Source organism: Prunus avium, chromosome 3 (genome assembly GCF_965620075.1).
Source record: "Prunus avium chromosome 3, drPruAviu1.hap1.1, whole genome shotgun sequence".
Classification (NCBI taxonomy): Eukaryota; Viridiplantae; Streptophyta; class Magnoliopsida; order Rosales; family Rosaceae; genus Prunus; species Prunus avium.
Genome location: NC_142286.1, coordinates 1,190,283 through 1,212,813, shown reverse-complemented (window position 1 = coordinate 1,212,813; position 22,531 = coordinate 1,190,283). Strand labels below are relative to the sequence as shown.

The 22,531-nt window shown below is 37.2% G+C and overlaps 3 protein-coding genes across 8 annotated transcripts; 2 read left to right on the top strand and 1 right to left on the bottom strand.

Annotated features, from left to right (window-relative positions):
* The first annotated feature begins 1,292 nt into the window (after nucleotides 1-1,292).
* On the top strand, nucleotides 1,293-3,983 carry EXPA13 (expansin A13). Its single transcript, XM_021968170.2, has 2 exons — nucleotides 1,293-1,944; nucleotides 3,280-3,983. Exons 1-2 carry the CDS (start codon nucleotides 1,451-1,453, stop codon nucleotides 3,584-3,586), a joined length of 801 nt encoding a protein of 266 aa, XP_021823862.1. The 5' UTR covers nucleotides 1,293-1,450; the 3' UTR covers nucleotides 3,587-3,983.
* A 2,867-nt stretch (nucleotides 3,984-6,850) lies between these two features.
* Nucleotides 6,851-8,664, bottom strand: LOC110765115 (Pmr5/Cas1p GDSL/SGNH-like acyl-esterase family protein). Its single transcript, XM_021968172.2, has one exon. The coding sequence runs from the start codon at nucleotides 8,381-8,383 to the stop codon at nucleotides 7,274-7,276; it is 1,110 nt and encodes a 369-aa protein (XP_021823864.1). The 5' UTR covers nucleotides 8,384-8,664; the 3' UTR covers nucleotides 6,851-7,273.
* A 5,702-nt stretch (nucleotides 8,665-14,366) lies between these two features.
* Nucleotides 14,367-22,244, top strand: LOC110765074 (Regulator of chromosome condensation (RCC1) family with FYVE zinc finger domain-containing protein). 6 transcript variants are annotated; one of them, XM_021968123.2, is made up of 9 exons: nucleotides 14,367-14,703; nucleotides 15,761-15,847; nucleotides 16,326-16,415; nucleotides 16,534-16,620; nucleotides 16,749-16,943; nucleotides 17,627-19,711; nucleotides 20,098-20,244; nucleotides 21,175-21,536; nucleotides 21,929-22,244. In XM_021968123.2, the coding sequence occupies exons 1-9, from the start codon at nucleotides 14,653-14,655 to the stop codon at nucleotides 22,134-22,136; spliced, it is 3,312 nt and encodes a 1,103-aa protein (XP_021823815.2). In that variant the 5' UTR covers nucleotides 14,367-14,652; the 3' UTR covers nucleotides 22,137-22,244. The 6 variants fall into 6 exon arrangements, with proteins under 6 accessions (XP_021823815.2, XP_088106943.1, XP_088106945.1 ...); XM_088250817.1 differs by having other exon boundaries at nucleotides 14,368-14,703; nucleotides 21,955-22,244; XM_088250819.1 differs by lacking the exons at nucleotides 16,326-16,415; nucleotides 16,534-16,620; nucleotides 16,749-16,943 and having other exon boundaries at nucleotides 14,368-14,703; nucleotides 17,627-17,670; nucleotides 17,790-19,711.
* Nucleotides 22,245-22,531: the final 287 nt, after the last annotated feature.

Sequence of the window (22,531 nt, the reverse complement as noted above, 5' to 3'; positions counted from 1 at the left end):
CAAAACGTGAATAATCAACTATCTTGTGCTTTGTTAAGACAAGCTTAAGTTGGACCTTTTTTTTGGGGGTCAAGAGCCTAAGTTGGACTTTGATGATCACGTATATGCTTAATGGTTAAACACCATACTTTGGGCTTTGGAAAAGAATGAATAGAAATTGGCTCTTGGGTTTCTAGCCTACTTAAGTCGCTGCACCACTTGGCATTTTTCCTCTCCCAACACTTTTTTTTGTATTTCTAATTTTTTTATAGCGAACAAATATAAATAATTCTCATGGTGTAGGGATAAACGATGTTAATCACTTTTTACATTTTTATTTATTTATCAAAGATAAACTTCAACAGTATAATCAAAGAGATCAATATGATCTAAATGAATCCTACTACCACCACCATCACCTAAAGAAATGCCTACACGGCCACCATCACCACTACATTCGTAACAGATCTGGGAAAAGTATAATTTCCAACGATCAACCTTCCCATAATAGCGAACGAATAAACAAAAACAACAACCCTGTCAAAGAATAATTGGGTGATTTGCAGCAATCTTCGTCAAAGACGATGTAGACCTAAAAGAGAACATGAGTAGTGTTAGAGAATAAATTTTGGGAGAATGATGTGATTGAGAACATAGCCTAAAAGGGGTGATGGGAAACTTAAATACGAGCATTGCTCAGAAGAAATCACCACAATGGGCTTCTTATTCAAAACATCCCAATAGACTTATTCACTAACCCAAAAGGAAAAAATGAGAAGAGATGATGGGGAGAATGAACATTAATACTTCTTTCTCCTCCCCCCTCTATGAATTTTTTCCTTTAGGACTCATAGAGAGAGAAAGCAGCTAGAGTTTTTTTCTCCCATCAACGATGTTAACTACTTAATCTACAAACGTCTTGCTTTTTTCTTTCTTTGCAATGAGTAAAAAGGATTATATGGTTTGCAATATAATATTTGTTGTGTACCGCATAAGTTGGTGTGACAACTTTGGGCCATATTCTCTTGCTAATTCTCAAATCCCTTCAAATAGTGACAATTTAGGCACTTCACAAAGGTATTATAACTCAAGCAATTAAGAATACTTATAACAAGAGAATATGGCCCAAAGTTGGAAATAATAGTGATTCTTTTCTTTCATATTTATATTTATATATATATAAAACATAGGTGAAAAGGACTTTAAAAAATAGACAAAACTAATGGTATGGTGTGAGCCCCACCGCGAGTGACAGCGTCCCACGAGGTGAAAAGCAAAAAACATTACAACTCACTCGAGACTTCCGTCTATTACTTCATTTATTGGTATCTTTGGCACTGTGTCTCTTTCTCTCCTCCATCATTCGCTCTACTCACTCACTCACTCACTCTACTTCCTGGTAAGAAGAAAGCAAATTAAGAACCACCAAGACAACACATAAAACAAAAACAACAAAAAACCACATCAAGAAATGTCACCAACTCTGCAGCAGCTGCTGCTCCTCCTCCTCCTCCTCACACTTCTAGCCTCCACAGCCCTCTCCCACTTGCCTTCATCCTCCGTCACTACCACCACCTCACTCTCCATCTACGACTGGCAGTCCGCACGCGCCACCTACTACGCCGCTTCGGACCCCCGGGACGCCGTCGGCGGTGCCTGCGGCTACGGAGATTTGGTGAAGGCCGGCTACGGCATGGCAACGGTGGGGCTGAGCGAGCCTCTGTTCGAGCGCGGCCAGATCTGCGGCGCGTGCTTCGTGCTCCGCTGCGTCGACGACATGCGCTGGTGCATTCCGGGCACCTCCATCATCGTCACCGCCACCAACTTCTGCGCCCCTAACTACGGCTTCACCGCCGACGGTGGGGGCCACTGCAACCCTCCCAACAAGCACCTGGTGCTCCCCATCGAGGCCTTCGAGAAGATCGCCATTTGGAAGGCTGGCAATATGCCCGTCCAGTATCGCAGGTAAAGTTGGTTATTGTTTGCTTATTAATTGGTTTTTGGGGCTTCCAAATTTGTTGCTTTCAACTTTACTCTTTCTTAGTTTTAGATTTGAGACCAAAACTAATAAATTCCGGAAAATAAAAAATAAAAACGGGACTTTGGCATCACATTGTCTTAAATGTGAATTTTTTATGAGAAAAAAGAAAATATGAGCAGAGTGAAACTGAAAATGGTAACTTTTGGATTCAACAGCGAGTTTTAGAGAGGCAAATCGGGTAGCAGATCAAACCCTAATGGCCTATATAGGATGCCGAGGTAGTTTTAATCGAATACGAACCCTAAAGAGATACGAAGATGAATAAGGGGTCTTAATCAGAGTAAGAATCTTCGTGGAATAGAAAGATGATAAAGAAGGTTTGCTGAGGCAACTCTAATAGAACAACTTCACACACACACTGGTCCAGGATTTTGTGGCATTTGGGTACATGGGAATGTATTTGGATCTCTCTCACCTTTGGCACCAATGAGGCATCTTACCTCACATGACTCAAATAGGCTGCTAGTTGCAGAAAATGAGGAAATACTGTCAAGACGAGTTTCATGTATTTGAACAATGCAAATACTAGACTGCGGAATTGAAAGGTCCATTTTTGGATTTTTTCTAAAAATAGAAGACAATAAGAAATCTTGAAAAATAAGATTTGTGTGAGTCTAAAGAAGGCTTTACCAAGTTGTAAACCTAGCTTAACTCTATATTTAAGTTCTGGAATAAGTCGTACCACTTGACATCTACAGTTGGGAACACATATGATAGGGAGGAATAGAGTAGACTAGACTAGCAAAATGCCTACATTTCATGTGCATTCAAGGCATAATATGGATGTGTTGTTTAACTTGGAGGAATAATGGGGACTATCTTTAAGAGGTTGATGACTAAAACTTACAACCCCCCCCAATCCTCTTGAAAATGGTGGGATTAGAGGGATAAGTTTTAGTCATCAACCTCTTATGAATAGTCCTCCTTCATCCTCCAAATTAGACAACAATATCCATATTATGCCTTAAATACACATGAAATGTAGGCATTTTGCTAGTCTAGTCCAGTCCTCCCAAACAAACGAGGCCTAGGAGTCTAAAATTCTGTGTGATGTTAATTTTATGACAAAACCCGTGTTTTTTTTGGTGCATGGTCGAATCAGCACTTCCAGTTGTCATACTTGGCATATGTACTCAAATCTCTGAGCTGTCAATGTCATCCCCCAATTATATGATATTAGCCTAAAGCATGCTTAACAACAGACAAATGCCTTCTCTCATCCTGAGATATCTTGTTCTTGTTAAATCTGTTTGAAACAGGATCAAGTGTAGAAAGGAAGGAGGAATTCGTTTCACCATTGATGGTTCTAATATCTTTATCTCAGTGCTGATCACCAATGTCGCTGGTGTTGGAGACATAGTTTCTGTGAAGATCAAAGGTTCAAGAACTGGTTGGCTTCCAATGGGACGAAATTGGGGCCAAAACTGGCATGTCAGTGCTGATCTAAAAAACCAACCTCTTTCTTTCGAGGTCACTAGCAGTGATGGGCTCACAGTTACATCTTACAACGTAGCTCCCAAGGCGTGGAACTTTGGACAGACCTTTGAAGGGAAGCAGTTTCCGTGAGCATCATTTTGACTAAATAGTGTTAAGGGAACCATTTTCCTAATCTTCCTTTGTTATATTTATTCTAGTTTTCTTTCAGTGGAGAATTAGTTAGATTGCGGATGATATTGTTGTACAAAGATATATATCAAAGCTTAGTTACTAAAAGGCACCAGAAAGTGAACTTGGATGCTTGAGGTCTAAGGTTGAGGAGTATGTCGATGCTCAGGACATGCAGCAGAATAATCTTAGTTGTGTGTCCTTGGGTGAGACCAGGTAGGGGCGTGGCGAAAATGAACTGTTATAGGGGCTTGGATATCCATTGATGAACATTGGTGCCCTGATTATGGCAGTGTGCTGGTGGGGCTTTTAAATCTGATTCGTAAGTGCTGATAAATTGCTTGGTTTTGGTTCTGAAGATGGTGGTTTCCTGACTCGATTGAATTCGTAGGTCATGATATCAAACTTCTTGCAGAACTTTCGTTGAGCTTCATGTAGATTTGTTAGGCATGTTTGGGACAGTGTTTGCTGTTCACCAAGGGGGCAGCCTAAGCTACCATTTGAAAAAGAAAAAAAAAAAAAAAAAAAAAAAAAAACGAGACTTGTCGTCTCCAAATTTCTACCATTAAAATCTTAATACATATTTTACCCATATCTAGCATTTGATTGATGCATTGATTTTTCAAAAGTTCGATTAAACAATCTACAGTGGGAACTCAAATTCAAATTCCTCATTTCCAATCCGTCCAAATGGACCTTTAAATTGAAGTTGCTGTCACCAACTTGGAAGGATTTTATACTTTTATAAACGAATGATTTATGAAATACACTTCATACCAAAACTCTTCAGATTGCAAAGAGGACCACATCATTAAGTAAAGGCGCAAAGTCCCTTTCCGTCCCGATGGTTTATCGGATTTTTCACTCTCGTCCCTATGGTCTCAATTCTGACAATTTAATCCCATGTAGTTTGATATACTCGCGACATATTCTCGAACTCTTCACAATACACCCACTAGCAAGTTCAGAAATAAAACCTTAGAGATCTTATTAAAACATGATACCTCTATCTTTAATCTAATGAAACGACCTGTCATGAGTGCTACCACTTCGTGCAAGGGACGTGGAAAATTGCCGTACCACTCCCCATCTCAGCTCCAACCGTTCACACCAGACATTTTCTTTAGAAAGGCTTCTTCACTCATTCCACTCACCTAAGTTCCAAACACGTCTCCCCATTCTAAGCATAAATTCCAATCCTAAACGCCAAAAAGTAAAAAGACATGGATTTGAATTCAACCTTAAGTATCACTGTATCAGTATCAGAAAAATCATCACACTAGTATAATTGGCTGCATGACAAGGACATAATTCAACCGAGAAGAATATAATTATAAGGGCCCTGCTAAGTGTTCCATAAAGAAACCACTCCACTCTATTATGTAAAAACAATTGATGCATATATCAAGTGATGAGCAAACATCACATAAGCATCACATAACCACAAAGATCGCTGTTTCCAAATCTCTTACTTGCATCATATAAATCACCCACCAGAACCCAAGCTGTAAAATAATAATTTGACACCCGAGATTTCTCTTCCACATCACTGACAGAACCAGAGATAAAGGACAGAGGATACACCTAAAAGGTACACTCAGCAAAGTACTTACAATACCTATTGTGTCTGTATTATTGAGAGTTGAAGTAAGTTCAATGCTGGTTCTAAAATTTACTTTTTCGCCATCCCAAAAATACAATATTGATGATGATCCTTAAAAAATGAGAATCTTTTGCAGTTTGCGCATGGTGTATATGAATCTGTTTAGAACAATCTAAAAATGGGATGAAAAAGATAATATTTTGTATATATGGATGCATATGGTAACAAATTCATCATGATGTTATGCTCTGTTTTGTTTCAACTTCATGAAAATTTTATACTCTCTCTCTCTCTCTCAACAATCATTGCCCTTCAAGTGTCCTCCAAAAGTGCCATAGAACCCTGTTTTTCTGCGCTGTAGAAATTCCTGCTTTAACCTATAATTTCAAATCTTAATTCCAGCCCCTAAACCCTAAACTACTCCTATCTTAAGCCATTAACCGAAATTTACCAATATATAACACCTACCTCACATGCGTGATGCACCAGCAAGATTTGACCATCATATTCAGCACTTGATAGCTTTCTCTCTAATTTTTGTGTAGTCAGTTCCAATATTGTTGCCATATTATCCAATAAAAATATTTGTTTATAGTATAGTTGGAAAGAGGCTTGATGTATGCTTCATTCTATCCCTTCTAGATTCATCTGGTATAATATCATCAACATAGGACAACTTCTCAATTCTTCATAAAATAACTAGAGTGTGTGTCTGCCCCAACATCCTCGAATCTCAAGTTGAAGTGAAAGAGCCATTTGCATTATCTAACTAATAAAAAGTAAATTGAGATTCCTACTGTTTGTTGAATTTGGGAATTATGTTTGCTGCCAATTGTTTTAGAGTAAGAACAACACAGAAATTTAAAGAAAAAACTACGAGAAAACGTAGATACTACTAGCACTACACTAGTAGGGTTCTAGGAGTCGCTCCTAGACCTTGCATCACACCTAGGGTTATATTGCACCACACAATCCTGGAGAGAAGCATATACTTGCTAGACATAGAGTTCTGTAATGACCTTAGGCTTCTATGTCTTTTGTACTCCCAACCGACTTTACTTTCAGGTTTCCATCACAATAAAGGCATAAAAGAATAATGCCAAAAAGATATTAACAACTATGAGTTCTAGGTTTCCCATTACAATAGAGACTAAATAAAAGATATTAAACACTAAAAAACAAACTCTTGGGTTGTCACTGTGCAGCTGCAATACAACCCAAAAAGAGAGACAGGTATGACTGAGGTTTTGCCATCCAATAATACATAAGTTCCAAGCTTACATTCTTACCTGGAGGCAAGCAATTTGATTCCAAACACAGCTAGCTCAGTCATGTTGTAATATTTTGGGAGGTGTCACTAGTGTTCTATACAAAGCAATATTATAACTGTTAAGCTATCTCTTAAAATTTCCTCACAGTAGTATAATTTCTGTCATCTTTAATAACTTTTCCTAAAGAGCACAGTACTTTTATGAATGCCGAGTCCATAAACCTTGTAAACAAATAGAAGCTGCAAGCTTCATGTGCATTGGTCATACGTTCATAAGTATTACTTCAAAATATGCTGCACAACCACAAAACTCACTCCAGACTTAAAGACAACACTGAAGGCACAACACAAGTGAATCAACAAAAACTTCCATATCTGCTGTAATCTACAACAAGGCGGAATGGAAAAAAGGACATGTATTTCCTATCCAGGTAGATCTTTTTGAAATGTTTCACTTCAACATTAGATGTGAATTGTCCGAGTATAGACTACATAATACAAGTGGATGTAAGTATATTCAATATTCAAATAAATGCAAAGCAGATACAAATGAATTTCAATCTCAATTACTATCTCACATAAACTATACTGAATTAATCCAATTCCGAGGCCAAGAGAGAAAACCTGGCAGAAACCGTAGATGCAAGATAAGAGGAGGTGGAAGAGAAACCAACCAACCTCTCACAAGAATCAAAAGCTCTCACTGTATGAAATCGAACCACCGAGCCGGAGCAGACCATTATACCAAGAGAAAACAGAGAACAAAAGAATCAAATCAAAGCTTCTGATGAGATTCGATGAGCAATGCATGTAGCATGATATGAAGTGCAGCTTCGTAGACAGGCATATCATAATGCATCCCATCAACCGTGCATCGAACCCCGCAATTCCAACTCAAGGACTCAATGTCCAGCAACAACAGGGGACCACCGGCTTTGCGCAAAATCTTACTATTGTGAAGCTCCTTATCATACTCACCACGCATTGCATCAGTCATCTTCTCCCTCTTCTCCTCTGTATTCAACATCGAGTTTATCAACGTGGGCATGCCAATCCAAAACAAGTGGGGCGATCGGGCCGAAACAGAGCCGGAGCCCGAGCTCGTTACCGGCCTGTCGGAGCCGGTATCTGGCGAAAATGGCAACAAAGACACAGAAGCACTCCTTAGTGATTGTAATTGAACACCAAAATCTGATGCGTTGGTGAAGTGAAGCATGTGCCAGAGCCCAGAACCCATCACCAACACATCTGGGTAGTTGCGATTTCGCTTGAAACCGTTGACCAGATTGGTCAAATTGACAGTGTAAGGAGCCCAGATGAAATCCAATCGCATCCCAATCTCACCCACCACAATCTGATAATCACTGTGCCTCTTGAACAGATCTCTATTAACCTTCTCCAGAGGCCCAGAATCCAAAACCAGACTCAACAACGAAAGCGCCACAAGCCTGGCTTGAGAGTCACCAGCCACCACAACCCAGGATCCGTTGAGCAGATCAGAGGCGTCAAAACGCCCTAGTTTCTGAAAGCCGCATGCAGAAACGGTTGAGGAAGAAGCCCAAGCCCACGACTTGTCGTAATTGACGGTGTTGTTGTCGAGGGGGTTGAAATTGTGGGAGGGGGTGACCTCCCAACCGACGTCGTGGAGGTGGGAGAGGCAGGACTCACGGCGGTTCTCGAAAACGACGACGGAGGAGACGGTGGTGACGAAGTCGTTGACGGAAGGGAAGTAAGGGGTGAGGTGGACGCCAATGGCGAGAGTGATGAAGAGAGCGCCGCTGAAGAAAAGCATTTTGTTGCGGCTGAGATGATAACCGGCCATGCCCATCGGAACCAGAACCACGACGCAAGCAGCCAACACCCCCAATTGCACTGCTCCGATCATATTACGATTATTTTCCTCGCTATTTTTGTCATCAAACCAATCTTTCTAATTTGTATTTCTTTCTATTCTCAAGCTTCTGATTTGATCTGACCAACAAGATTTTGAATTTTCGATGCCTTGTGAATCAATCAATCTTCCATTTACTCTTTTAAAAATGAATTGCCCTGTCTTATTATTTGACCGACTCTGAAAGGAACGTCACAGCCAACAACAAACAAAGAGGAAGAAGAAGAAGAGTGCGCGTTGTGTGTTTTCTGTGGGATGAGATTTCGGGATCGAAGGGGTCGAATAGCAGACAATTTGCCTCCTCATTCGTGGGGTGCGAAGGGAAATAGAGAAAGATTGGTGGCTTTTTCCTATTTGAGGTTTCTTTATGGTTAAAAGTGAAATTTTCTCAAAATGACAACTTATAATTTTAGCCCCTAAAGTTAGTGAAGTTGCACTTTGACCTCCTGTAGTTACAATTGTCACGATTTTAATTTATGTAATTATTAATTGTAATAATTCAAGGACAATGCCATAATTTTGTCATTTTCTTGACATAATTAGCTCGCGAGTGACACGTGTGGGAGTAAATTAGACTCTTTTTCCTTTTCATTACTTTATTTCGTTACGATTAACTGAAACTCTCTTAAGAAAATTTGTTTGCAATTTCACTACTTATTTATTGTTTTATGATCAACTATTACTTTTTATGTAGAATAGCTTATTCAAACCATTGAAAATCATTTATGTAACTATTGGAAAAAAAATTTCTCATAAAACACAACTTTTCTTGTGTGTGATTGTAGATACGTGGGCCTCTCTCTCTCTCTCTCAATTAGGAAAAAAACTTACTTGGGAATAATATTGTTGTACTATTCTCGACTAATAATATTATAACATATGGAAAAGTTATCCTACATGTAATTGCGATAACAAAAAATACCATCCCATTACATGAAAGTATTTCTCCTCAACTAGACACCCCCGAGCCCCATCCCCAGCATTGCAATTGTTCATCGTGAATAGGTTGCCCTATCATTACCCAAAAACAAGAAAGCCCAAATTATGTGAACTGTGAGTAGCACACAAGTCAAATTCAGGCAGCCCACAATGGGCTAAGTTATGTATAGCTGGGCTTGCCATAACTGATCTTAAGTTGATGAATTTTTATATACAAGTTGTGCACATTTTCATGAGCTCATCCAATATATTTACGGTAGGAAATAAGGGGTCTAATTGCTATATTTTAAACACAAAGAAATTCAGAAATAAAAATTCAATAAATGTTCAAATTTAATGCGTATGATATGAGCAAAAGCAATGCTAAATGTACATATAAATTAGATTAGAAACATCTGAAACTTGGTCAAGGCGAACGCTTAATATTCCGTTTTTAAGACAATTTACACCCCAATACAGTGCTTATGGTTGAACACTCTCTCATTTGGATTCAATGAGACACTAGAATAATTTCTAAGCACTACATGTGTTTGAATGTGCCAGTGTCAAAAGTTACTTATAACATATGTGCGGGACTTGTCTATTTATAAATATTGAAGTATCGTTTTCCAAAATATGCGACTTATCTAAAAAGGCGAGTGATGCATCTCTTCACTTAAAAATGCATTATTTCAAACTTGAATAGTCACATCTTTTCAATTATAATTTCCATTTTTAAAATAGAAAAATTAATAAATTTTCCAACATTTACCATCACTCTTGAATAACATGAAGCAATCAATGGGGTATGACTCATTGGTTGAGCTCTTCCACTTCCACTCATGTATTCAGAGATTCGAAACCCCTAGACACTCAAATGAATATTTGTGTAAAACCCCTTCCTAATCGCTTGTACTAAACATGAAGGCAGCTCACATTTATAACCACAACACAGGAAGTTGAACCAAATAGGGTATTTTCAAGCTTAGCTCAGTCAAAGAAAGGGCTATGATTCGGTCTCAGTCACTTTCTCAAATGTGAGTGAGTCCAACTATAAGATATCTAACTTTGTTTCTCAAGAATTGATTGAAATGATACGAATCACTCAATCAAAGACATCATACAATAACCAAACTCATGAAATAATACTCCTTCCAAATTCCAATAGTACGCATAATCAGAAAACGATAACACTAGTCCTAACAAGTCGAGGACATTTGATGTTGATTGGGCAAGTAGCCATGATCATACAGTCTACCTGCACTGCACTAGTGACCTTATTATCTAGATTCATTCTTTTTTGAGTGATTTGGAATCGATATGTTCTCAACATATGCATGGTATTTTATTTTCTATTTCGTCATAATTAGCTAGCCCTAATATGCATATATTGCTTCAAACTCAAAATCCATGCAAACATTTTGGATTCAAGAGGCAATAACAAAACATATATATATATATATACTACCTATGTTCATAATGATCAGCAAATAAGTTGATCAATATGTTTATATCAAATACCGTTAAAATATATTTTTATTAAGCTGAGCTAGCTTAATTAATACGATATCTTTAGGTTAACTTGAGGTAGAGTATTAAGGAGAGAAATGTGACTACGTTTTTTTTTTGGGTCATGCTAGGGAGACCAACTTGGGATACCAACTTGTGTACCAACTCTCTAATAGAGGTGGAGCCCACCAATACAATGGGTCCCACGCTCTATTAGAGAGTTGGTACACAAGTTGGTATCCCAAGTTGGTCTCCCTAGCATTTTCCTTTTTTTTTTATCAATGCAGAAGATTCATGCCACTAAATCAAGAGCTAGTAAGAAAAAATTGTGGCTAATTAATTTGATTGAATGTAGGGGTCTCTTGCTCTTGCTGACCTCCTCTATTATTCTTCTTGTTACATGTCCATGTCTACGGATTGTGATGATAAGACATCATGATCAGGCGGTAAAAGAGCAAGTGTTTTGTAGTTAGCTAGGCTTTGCCCATTCTCTTCTAAATACACTTGAGAGCTACCAAATCTTATCTCAGATTCAAATAAAAAAACATAGAAACGAAAGAAAACGTCTAGATTGAACTGTCAAAACAAAGGTCCTACATGTGTGGCAAACTGCCATATGCACAACTTTTGATGCAGTTTAGTATAAAGACCAGCTTCTCATCCTAGGTCTGTATTTCTATCTACAAAACTCTATCTCTTTCTCTCTGTCTCCTTCCCTTTGGGTATGGAATTTTAATTTTCTTTAGCCATCAGATGTTGAAGTGAAATTGAGTGAATGCTTGGTGTTGGTGCGGTGGGGAAAATTATACTAACCCTAAAATAAAAAAGGAGGTCTGGGAAGTAAATTATCAATTGGGAGATTGTATTTGTCTTTATTCGTTTTCAACTTTGATTAAAAGGTGGTGTTATTTGGACCATATTTACTGATTATATTGCTGATTGTATTGGGAAGTAAAAAAATATTGACTATATTGCTGATTGTATTGAGAAGTAAAAATATATTTTTACTTCAAGTTAGTGTGTAAGTAAGAGTATTCGAATATACTTTTAGAATGAATGAATTTCATGTTTTCATTTTTGTTTTTATCTTTCTCATCTTGGAATGATTTTCATGTCTGGGAATAAATGGAATGTCGAACATGCATGCATCTTCTACTTTTGGCGAATAATTTCTGTGAAGGTTCTTATTAAGAAGATTTGATATATTTGTTAATTTTTATAGAGGTCTAATGCTTTGATTGGTTTTCTTTTTTGCTTCAATAGAGACTACAATCGGAACCAATATGTGTGGGAATTTATATTCTTCAACATGCCCCTTCACGTAACACTCATTCAGGGTGTGGCCGGTGGTTGGGTCGGTGGCCACACCCAATCAAGGTGTGGTCAGTCTGGGTCGAGGTCCCGCTCTGATACCATATTAAATTTCAAAGAGACAAGCATGTAACCCACCACTAGCAACACTGATATTGTCCCCAACTTAACCACCTACAAAGCCCAATAGCTGCGAGGTTTTATCACAAAAGGCTTTGGTGGTATTAGGAGTGGAATCACTTATTATAAGTTGTAATTTATTTAGTCAAATTTCCGATGTGGGACTTTATATTCTTCAACAAGTTTCGGCTAATGTGAGCTTCATCTCTAATGTTCATAGATTCTTGATTCAAGAGGCAAGAACAAAACATATACATTAAACATATGCTCATAGTGATCAGCAAAGTTGGTTAATATGTTTATATCAAATACAGTTTCAAAAGCTTCTTATCAAGCTGAGCTCAATATGATATATTCACATCAACTCGAGGTACGCATAGTGTTAAGGAGATAAATGGTGGTTAAGTTTTTTTGATCAACGAGGAAGGGGCATTCGAATTTGAGATTTCTTCCAACATTATAGGAAGATGCATACCACCACTAAATCAGGAGCTAGTGAATTCATGTAGGGGTCTCCTGACCTTCTCTATTACTCTTCTTGTTACTTGTCCATGTCAAGGGATGTGATTAGATAAGACATCATGATCATAGGGTAAAAGAGCAATTGTTTTGTAGTTAGCTAGGCTTTGCCCATTCTTTTCAAAATACACTCGAGAGCTACCAAATTTTATCTCAGATAAAAATAGAAACGAAAGAAAGCGTCTAGGTTGAATTGTCAAAGGTCCTACATGTTGTGGCAAACTGCCATATCTCAATGGACTTTCTGTAAACCCAACTTTTGAAGCAGTTTGGTAAAGGGACATGCTTCTCATCCCATCCTTGCTCTATATTTCTAGAGTTACAGAAGTCTATCTATTTCTCTCTCTGTGTCTCCTTCCCTTTGACTACGCATGCATGCTTGTCAATGTCATTCAAAACAAAGATGGGTATTTTGAATACTTTTTTGGTTGGACTTAGAAATGGTCTATAATTTCAGATCTGTTTGTATACGCTCAATTTTAAACTTGGGACATTCACTTCCAAAAATGCTGCTATCTCTAAGCATTCTTAATAAATATTATCGTCATTCCTTTTAATATGTTCTCAAATGAAAATTAAACTAACCCTAAAATAAAATGAGATATGGGAAGTAAATTTATCAATAGGGATATGGGAAGTAAATTTTACTGCTGATACTGTTGCTAGTTTGGGGCATGGGCTAAGTCCTTCTAGGCTTTGGGAGGCGAGGCTGCCTCTGAACTGTTCGATTCCTTTCTTTTTTGACTTGTTGGGGCCTGCGTGTCCTCATGGCTTTTGTTTGTAGTTCTTTTTTCTGTTATAAAAAAAAATAAAAAAATAGGGAGATTGTATTGGTCTTCATTCATTTCCAACTTTAATCAAATCTCCAATTCCCCTTCATTTGTGTAGGGGTGTTGTGGCCATTTTGCGCCCATTTTACTAAATCACAGAGACTCAAATCAAAGAAAATGAACACAAAATAATCGTAATATCTCTGTACATTACGCACACGTAGATGATCTGATAAGAAATTGACGGAAATAAGAGATTTAACGAGATTGCTAATGAATGTAGATATCAAGGATATTCTGTTAACAATTAAAACCACAATATACTACTTTGATATATAGGATAGGATAAACAACATGTATCCTTCGTAACTTTAAGAAGAAAAGAAAGTATAAATTAATAATTAAAACCTTATTTATTTAATTAAAGAGTCAAAATTGTCGATCAAAACAATACTTCCTCGTATCTTTTGATTTCAATTTAATTCATTCATCCCCTAACTGTACTCCTATGATTATGCTTCGTTAAACCCACACCTTTTCCCATTAAGAAAGCACTATATAGTTGCTCATTATAGAATCAATTTTCATAAATTCCTAAGAAATGTAAGATTATATTATTTTTATGAGGCCCTATAATATGAAGAAAAAATAAAATAAAAAAAAGATGAAGAAATAAACATAAGAAAGATGCACAAAGGATGCGACAATTTAGCATGTGGTAATAAAGCTAGACCTAGACTCCTGAATGAAAGAGCATGTGATATGTTGTACACGTGCATATGTGTGGGTTATGGTCTTCTTCTATATAATATTATATGCTCTGCCTCTCTGCACAACTTACGAAGAGAACAAACAGTAATGGAAGAACAGATTCACTTAAGCACCTAAAAAAGAAAACAAAACCCAAAAAAGGAAACATAATCTCTCTCACTCTCTCTCTTTTTCATTTTGCTTCTATTGTCATTATTATTGCTTGTAATTTTTAAAAATGCTCTGACCCTGCATTCTTGGTTCTCACACATTCTCTGATTCTGTGGGGGAAATTCAAGTCAAGGCCTTCTTCTCTCTCTCTCTCTCGCTCTCTCTCTCTGTCTGTCACTCTCTCCGAAATAAAAAATGGGTGATCATTCTTTGTCCACTGCTGCCTTTGACAGAGCAGTACAACAGGTTTCATCTTGTTATCCTTGTTTCCATTTTTTCTTTTCTCATCACCAAAAGGTTCTTTTCGTTTAACATTTCAATTTCTCTACTTCTTTTACATATTCTTTTCTTTTGAATGATGCAATGTGGTTGAAGTATATTTGTGTCTTGTTTTTTCTATTGAGTATTTTTGTGGTGCAATTTACTTTTTTGTAGAGTTTCTGAACCTTAAATCAGTGGAGATATGTGTATCAGTGCGGAGCTGGGTTGGAAATTCTTGTTTTTTTTTTTTGTTTATTATTTATTTTTGTGTGGATCATTTGGGGATTGCTTTTGCTTAGGTGCTAACTCTGAAGTCTTCCAATCTTAGTTTAGAAACCCAGTACACTAAACTGGTTTTGTATAGTTTTTATTTATAGTGTCCAATGGGTTTTGTATGGTGTTTATAAAGAATCTTTTTTTTTTTCCATCCTTCAGAAAGAATCATATTGTAATTGTATTTCTTTATGTTATAAATTACTTTGATATAAAGATATCTTGTGGGGTTTCAAAAAGGTTGCCAGTTGATATGAATCAATGCAACCAACAGCCGCGGAATGGGGAACCATTTGTTTCTTGGCATACCATTATTTTTCAAGGTTGTAATGACATGTTTATTGTTAAGTACCTAAGATGGTAATGGAGGTCCTGAAATGATATGCAACTTTATTTCTGATCAGAGAATAATCCTTAACACATCCATTTTGTTCTGCTTCTAAGATATTTTTGGATCTTTGTTTATCATGTGGTTCCTCATTCTTTATTAGATTATCTAAGTTGATTACTAAAACTTTGGGAATATACCCTTAATCAAATCATGATCAATAGGGAGACGTCTTTAACGACATAGAATCCAAAGTTTCTTTGATGATTCCCTCAAGAATACTGCAATTTTTATGTAATCAGTTGAAGACAAAATAGAGTAAAGTTTTTGATATCTTGCATCGTAAGCTGTTGGTAGACAAAGTACTGCTTCTAATATTAATTTGCACTGAATGTTGCTTGCTTTATTTCCTGTAAAAATTTTGTTTGTAATTTTGGACAGGCAATTGTCTCTATGAAGAAGGGTGCATATCTACTGAAATATGGACAGAGAAGGAAGCCCAAGTTCTGCCCCTTTCGGCTTTCCACGGTATGGTTTTGTACCGTAGGATTCTTCTCTTTAACCAATATGCACTTGCAGATTTTGTGGTTTTCACTATGGACAATCTTGATGTATTTCTAGATCAATGTTTCTGAACTCTGATTAAGCTTTCTGCTCGAAGTACATTTTTCAGAACACAACTTAAGTGTACTTTTACCATTGTCTTTTGGTTGCTAACAAGGGTATCCTCACCACAGATGAGAGTAGGTCCCCAGTCATACCCCAGCTAGTACGTTGAATGAACCACAGAAAAATCCCATGGGGCTGGCCCTCATTGGTTTAATTAAGATTTGAGACCTCCAGTTCCTAAGCCATGCTATGGAACAACTTATTTTATAAACCTTTTCAACACCTTGTATTTTTTCTTGGCCAAATGCAAAAACTTCAGAATTAGCATAATTTTTGTTTCTTTCTTTACATAATAATATATAGCCAAATTTCAAAATTTTTTTTTTCTGGATGTCAGGATGAGAAATTTTTGATATGGTACTCTGGAAAGGAAGAAAGGCAATTGAAATTGAGCTCAGTCACAAAGATTATTCCTGGACAGAGGAGTGTATGTAATTCAGATTGATGTCAGATTTGGACTTGTGCTATTTAAGTCTGAACAATTTTCATATTGTTTAGAAATATACTTCTTTCCTTCATGTGATAGGTGGTTCCACTTATCACAGGTTAGTTTTCGGAGGCAACTTGAACCAGAAAGGGAGTGTCAGTCATTTTCACTTGTCTATGCACACGGTGAACGCTCACTTGATCTGGTAATCTTAGTAACTATAACATCACAACTGACTTCTCAATTTGAGTGGTGTTTCCCCATTCAGTTTAGGTGGTAGTTCTGCTGCTCATTGTTTCTCACTAAATTATTTTTGTTGTTCATTTTACATAGATATGCAAGGACGAAGCCCAATGTGAATATTGGATTTTAGGGTTGAGAGCTTTAATATCCCGGTGTCGCCATCCTAGACCACTTAGCAGTTTGGGGAGTTTCAGACAGGTACAAAGTTGTTTAAATAGTCCAGCAGGTCCTCTTAGAAGAAAGCAAAATCTTGGAGTTATGGATGATGCAACCGAATTTTCCCAGGTTTTAAAACCTTGCCTTTTTTTTTCCTGGTTTCTCCAACTATTGTTTATAATTGTTAAGTTATTCAGAAAGCTTCCAAAGGTATTAGAGGTGGTAATGGCAAATCTGCAGGTAGTTCCAACAGTAAAAATAATAAAAACTGAAAGTAACTTAACTAACTATTTTGTGGATTGGGTTGAAGCAGTTCAGTAAGTAAGCCCAGACCTCAATTTGTGACTAAAAAGTTCACCTGTTCGTGAAATATCAAATTGGATTTGCACTTGGGTTCACTTTAAGACAAAATGGATGCTTGTATTGTAATGAGAGTTCATCACAGTATACTTGGTTTAAGGATTAGCTTGTTTTACAAGCAAAAACTGGATTGCTTAGATGAAAAAGAATAGTTTGGAATTATTGTTTTCTGATGGTGTTTAATTTGGTTTTTGGAGATCATGTTAAATTACATAAAATCTCTACATCCAAAAGCAATTTATTATAATTTATCGGGGTATCGGAGGGGGTTTTGTCTTCAAATCCTGTCTTTGTTCCTTTCCTTCATAGAACATTCTTCCCTTGGCTTAACTGATATTTGTTGTCATAACTGGATTTAAACCATCTCATATCAATATTTCATTTTTGGTCTTTATTTAGTTAAAACCATGTTCAGAGATGCTCTTGTACCCATCTTTGCATTTTTTTTGAAGGTCCGAAGCGTATGTGCAAGTCCTACTCTATCACTTTCAGAGAGGTGTTTTTCTGATGGCTTATCTTATTCTTCTGATAGTTTTTATTCATCGGAAAGAGTCCTATCAAGTATGCAAAATGTAACGGATATCTCAGTTCCAAATTCTCCACATATTGAATCAGATCATCTCAAGAGGCGGCGAATTTATTCTGACGCTGGCTATGAGCCTCATAGGTTTGTTTCCTATGCTTTTGGAACTTCAAGAATTGAAAAGGACAATATTTTGAAAGATGTCATGATCTGGGGTGAAAGTATTGGAGGGAATTTAGATTCTGCGGTCAGTAGGATTATTAACAACAGTGGATTGCATGTAGATGCTGTATTGCCTAAGTTATTAGAATCTACTATGATGTTGGATGTACATAATATATCTTTAGGAGGGAAGCATGCTGCTATAGTTACCAAGCAAGGGGAAGTATTCTGCTGGGGTCAGGCTGATGGGGGAAGATTAGGGAACAAAATCAATATGGATGTGAGCTACCCTAAACTAGTTGACTCCCTTAATGGGATCCAGGTGAAATCTGTCTCGTGTGGTGAATATCAAACATGTGCTCTGACACATTCTGGTAAGCTATATACATGGGGAGACACAAGTTGTGGTGACAGTTTAGCGGGCAAGGAGAAGACTAGGAGTCAGTGGTTACCGCAGAAACTTTCTGGTTCTTTAAATAGCATAAATATATCAAATGTTACTTGTGGGGAATGGCATACAGCTATAGTGTCCACCTCAGGGCAGTTATTTACATATGGAGATGGAACTTTTGGGGTTCTGGGGCATGGAAATCTTGATAGTGTTTCTCAACCAAAGGAAGTTGAATCTCTCAAGGGTTTATGGGTAAAATCTGTTTCATGTGGATCATGGCACACGGCTGCTGTAGTTGAAATCATGGTCGATCGTCTCGGGTTGAATTCCATAGGTGGGAAGTTGTTTGCATGGGGTGATGCAGATAAAGGAAGGCTTGGACATGCGGATAATGAGAGGAAGCTTTTACCAACATTTGTTGCTCGGCTTGTGGATCATGATTTTGTTCAAGTTTGTTGTGGAAGAATGTTAACCGTTGGGCTTACAAATAAAGGTACAGTTTATACAATGGGAAGTGCAGCACATGGGCAGTTAGGGAATCCACAGGCCAAGGATAAATCAATCACAGTTGTTGAAGGGAAGCTTAAAGAAGAGTTCATTAGGGAAATAGCATCAGGTTCATATCATGTTGCTGCTTTGACTGCTAGAGGAAGTGTTTATACCTGGGGAAAGGGGGCAAATGGACAGTTAGGATTAGGTGATGTTGATGATCGCAACACACCCACTTTTGTGGAGGCGTTGAGAGACAGGCAGGTAGAAAGTATAGTTTGTGGATCAGATTCCACGGCAGCAGTCTGCTTACACAAATCTATTTCTGTCAATGACCAGTCAACTTGTTATGGATGTAACCTGCCTTTTGGGTTTATTAGGAAGAAGCATAACTGTTATAATTGTGGTCTTCTATTCTGCCATGCATGTAGCAGTAAGAAGGCTATGGATGCTTCGCTGGCACCCAAGAAAGGCAAGGCTTTTCGAGTCTGTGATCCATGCTTTAACAATCTGCAGAAACTAACACATTCATGTAGATCATTCAAGCAAGAAAATCATAGTACAAAACAGCTATCGACAGAAGAAAAGGCAGTCCCAGATAGGAAGGAAGAAAAGGCTGGAGCAACGCCCAAATATGGTCACTTGTTGTCTATTAAACAGGCTTGTAACAAGGAAAACAAGTCTGGAATGAGGAACACCATGAAGAACCATGGAGGTGACCAGCAGCATCTAGAGCCTGTTTCTTCTTTTTCAAGCGAAGTGCCACGATGGGGCCAAGTCCCATGCCCTGATCTATTTAAACCATACTGCAGAGAAAATTCTACAGCACTTGACTCTTTGTCCAAAAATAATTCATCTTCTGTGCTCTCAGTGCATTCAGATTCTGCTCTTTTCAGCTCCACTAATGCAGAGAAATGCATATCCATGTCGGATGAGATGCTAATTGAAGAAATTCAGCGGCTGAGAACTGAGGTGATTCCATCTTTTTAATTTTCAACACTAGACAGATGCAAATATGATATATATATATATATATATATATATATATATATATATATATATATATGCGGTTGTGCTTGTTTATAACATTTTTGTTTCCCTTATTCTTTGAGGTTTGCACACTCATGCAAACATGTCAGTGTTATCCAATTCCTAGTTTAAAACTTACTAAAGTAGTGCAGAAATAAGACTTCCAGTCACCTTTTAGGTATTTAGGTAGGTTTTGTAAGATATACTAGTTTATATAAAGTTCAATTTCTTAGTTTTATTTTACAATGTTTGTATGTTACCTGCTAGTTGTGTACAAATATGTTCATATACTATTTTGGATATGTTTTTCACCACTTTACTCAAATTAGGCAATAAGCCTCCAACGGAAATGTCAAATTGGAAGCCACAAGATTCATGAATGTCAACAGAAAATTGAGGAAACATGGTCCCTTGCAAGGGAGGAAGCGGCTACGTGCAAGGCAGCACACGAGATTATAAAAGCTTTGGCGTTAAGGGTAATTTCTCGTTGTTTCTCCTAAAAAATAATCGGTTATATAAAAGGCTGCAATTTTTTACTCCATGAATTTTCATTTTGCTTTTGAAGGAAGTCCATGTCTTCTTTCGATCACTTAAGTTTCATTTTTGTTCCATCTGTTACAATGTCATATACTTCTCAATGCCATGAAACTTGTAGACATTATCCTTGAAAAGCTTATAATTTGGTTGTCATCCTGTTTCTATAAGAAATAATTAATTTTCCCTGGAATTCAAAGCCCCAAATCTGTCTTTGAGTCATGGCAAAACACCAATGCAGTTACTTATCAATATGATATTGGGTAATGTAAGACCATGACCATAATTGTCCACATCCCCACTCAAATTCTTATATGGACTCTATCATTTGATATCGATCATATCTAAACCTCGTTGATTGTGTGTACTACTTCAAGTGTTAGAGTGTTCCCAAAATGTTTAGCATCTTGCAATGTGAGATGAACTGTTAACTTTCCTTCTATTAATACTTTAGATAACTTTGAAAAGCTAGACATTTACAGGATGTTTTTCTGATACATAAACAATGAGAGTTGCTTCAAGTGACTTTAAGCATAAACTTGTCTTAAATACAGCTGTTGAGAATCTTATATGGTGTGCCTCACTCTCTTCTCTTTCGGCCTTCTAGTCACTGGACGGAAACTTAATTTAAATTATTTGAAAATACATCCAAGCCTTCTGCAAGGGGACATTTGATGAAATTCTAGAAATCAAAAAAATTCCTGGGACAAGTTTTATGATGTGAAGTTCTTGAATCATGAGTTTCTATTTGTGCAATCTTGTTTTACAGGACAGATAAATGTACTTCTATATTTCAGTCTGTGATCGTGGTATATAAGTTTTTGTGCAATGCAGTTAGTAAGCCAATAACTTATACAAATTATTTGCTGCAGCTTAATACTATGTCAGAAAAGGTGTCTGCTGGAAGGGAAACAAACGATGTGGTTGCTAAAATTGTTCCTCAACTCACGCCATTGAATACCAATACATCAAGTCGTCATTTACTTCCTCAAGTAGATAGTATACCTGATACTCCTATTGGGTTCTCTGATACACCGAAGTCCTTGTACAAGAGAGATACTTGTCTAAAGAAAGGCCGGCCAGAGGAGGATTTACATCCTGCAAAAACAGAATCCCAGCAAAGAGAAACTAAAGCAGTGAAGCTTGAATGGGTAGAACAATATGAACCTGGAGTGTATATCACGCTTGTTGTTTTGCCAAGTGGACAGAAGGGGCTAAAGCGAGTGAGATTTAGGTATTTTCTATCTGAATCATTCCATGTTTGTTTAGCTATACTTGTGCATGAATGATGTCTTCTGTGAGAGGGAACAGAAGCTAAAATGTATAAGGTTCTGAATCTTTAACACAAGTTTATGTTTAAAATAGTCAACGGTTTAATTTGCTTTCAAGTCATTCTCATCCTCTAGAATATTAACTGGTATTCATCTTCTCTTTACTTTTTAAAAATAAAATAAAATCATTCCTAGGTGTTCAGTCGGTTACCTTATTATACATGAAGATCATGTCTTTATGTTATCATGGAATCAATTTTAACTGAATCACAGTTGCTACTTGGGGTTGTTACCTTATTATACATGAAGATCATGTCTTTATGTTAGCATGGAATCAATTTTAACTGAATCACAGTTGCTACTTGGGGTTGTGTTTTGCAGCCGAAAAAAGTTCGCTGACAAAGATGCAGAAAGATGGTGGGAGGCAAATCAAGGTTTGGTATACCAGAAGTATGACATTGAAGAGGGATATGAGAACTCAAAAGAAATTTAATTTGAAGGGCTGGTTTTTAGTTGCCCTTTATATTTGGACTTGTATAGCTCAACAGCCAGCTGATAGGTGAGATTTTTAAGTAGATTGTGACATGCGCAGTGAAGAAATTTATTGTATGGTAAGCATTGGGTGCAATGTTATTTATTTATTTGATGAAACAACAGAAAACTACAAAGAAGATCCCTGACATTCCAATACTCCGAAAATCATTACAAATCTTGACTGCCACACGGTACACGGAAAATTAGAAAACCAAACATAAGGTTGAGTATAGTTATGTCCCAATATGGGTTGCAATTCATATGAAGTGTAAATCTCATAAATAGTGAGCCCGTCTCTCTCTCTCTCCCTCTCTCAAGATGTCAGATGGCCGGCTTTGCCGATGCTACATACTCCAAGACAAAGCCTTTGTGCAAGCATAGTAAGCTCCAAAGTTACAAACACACAACGCTACTTGACATATAT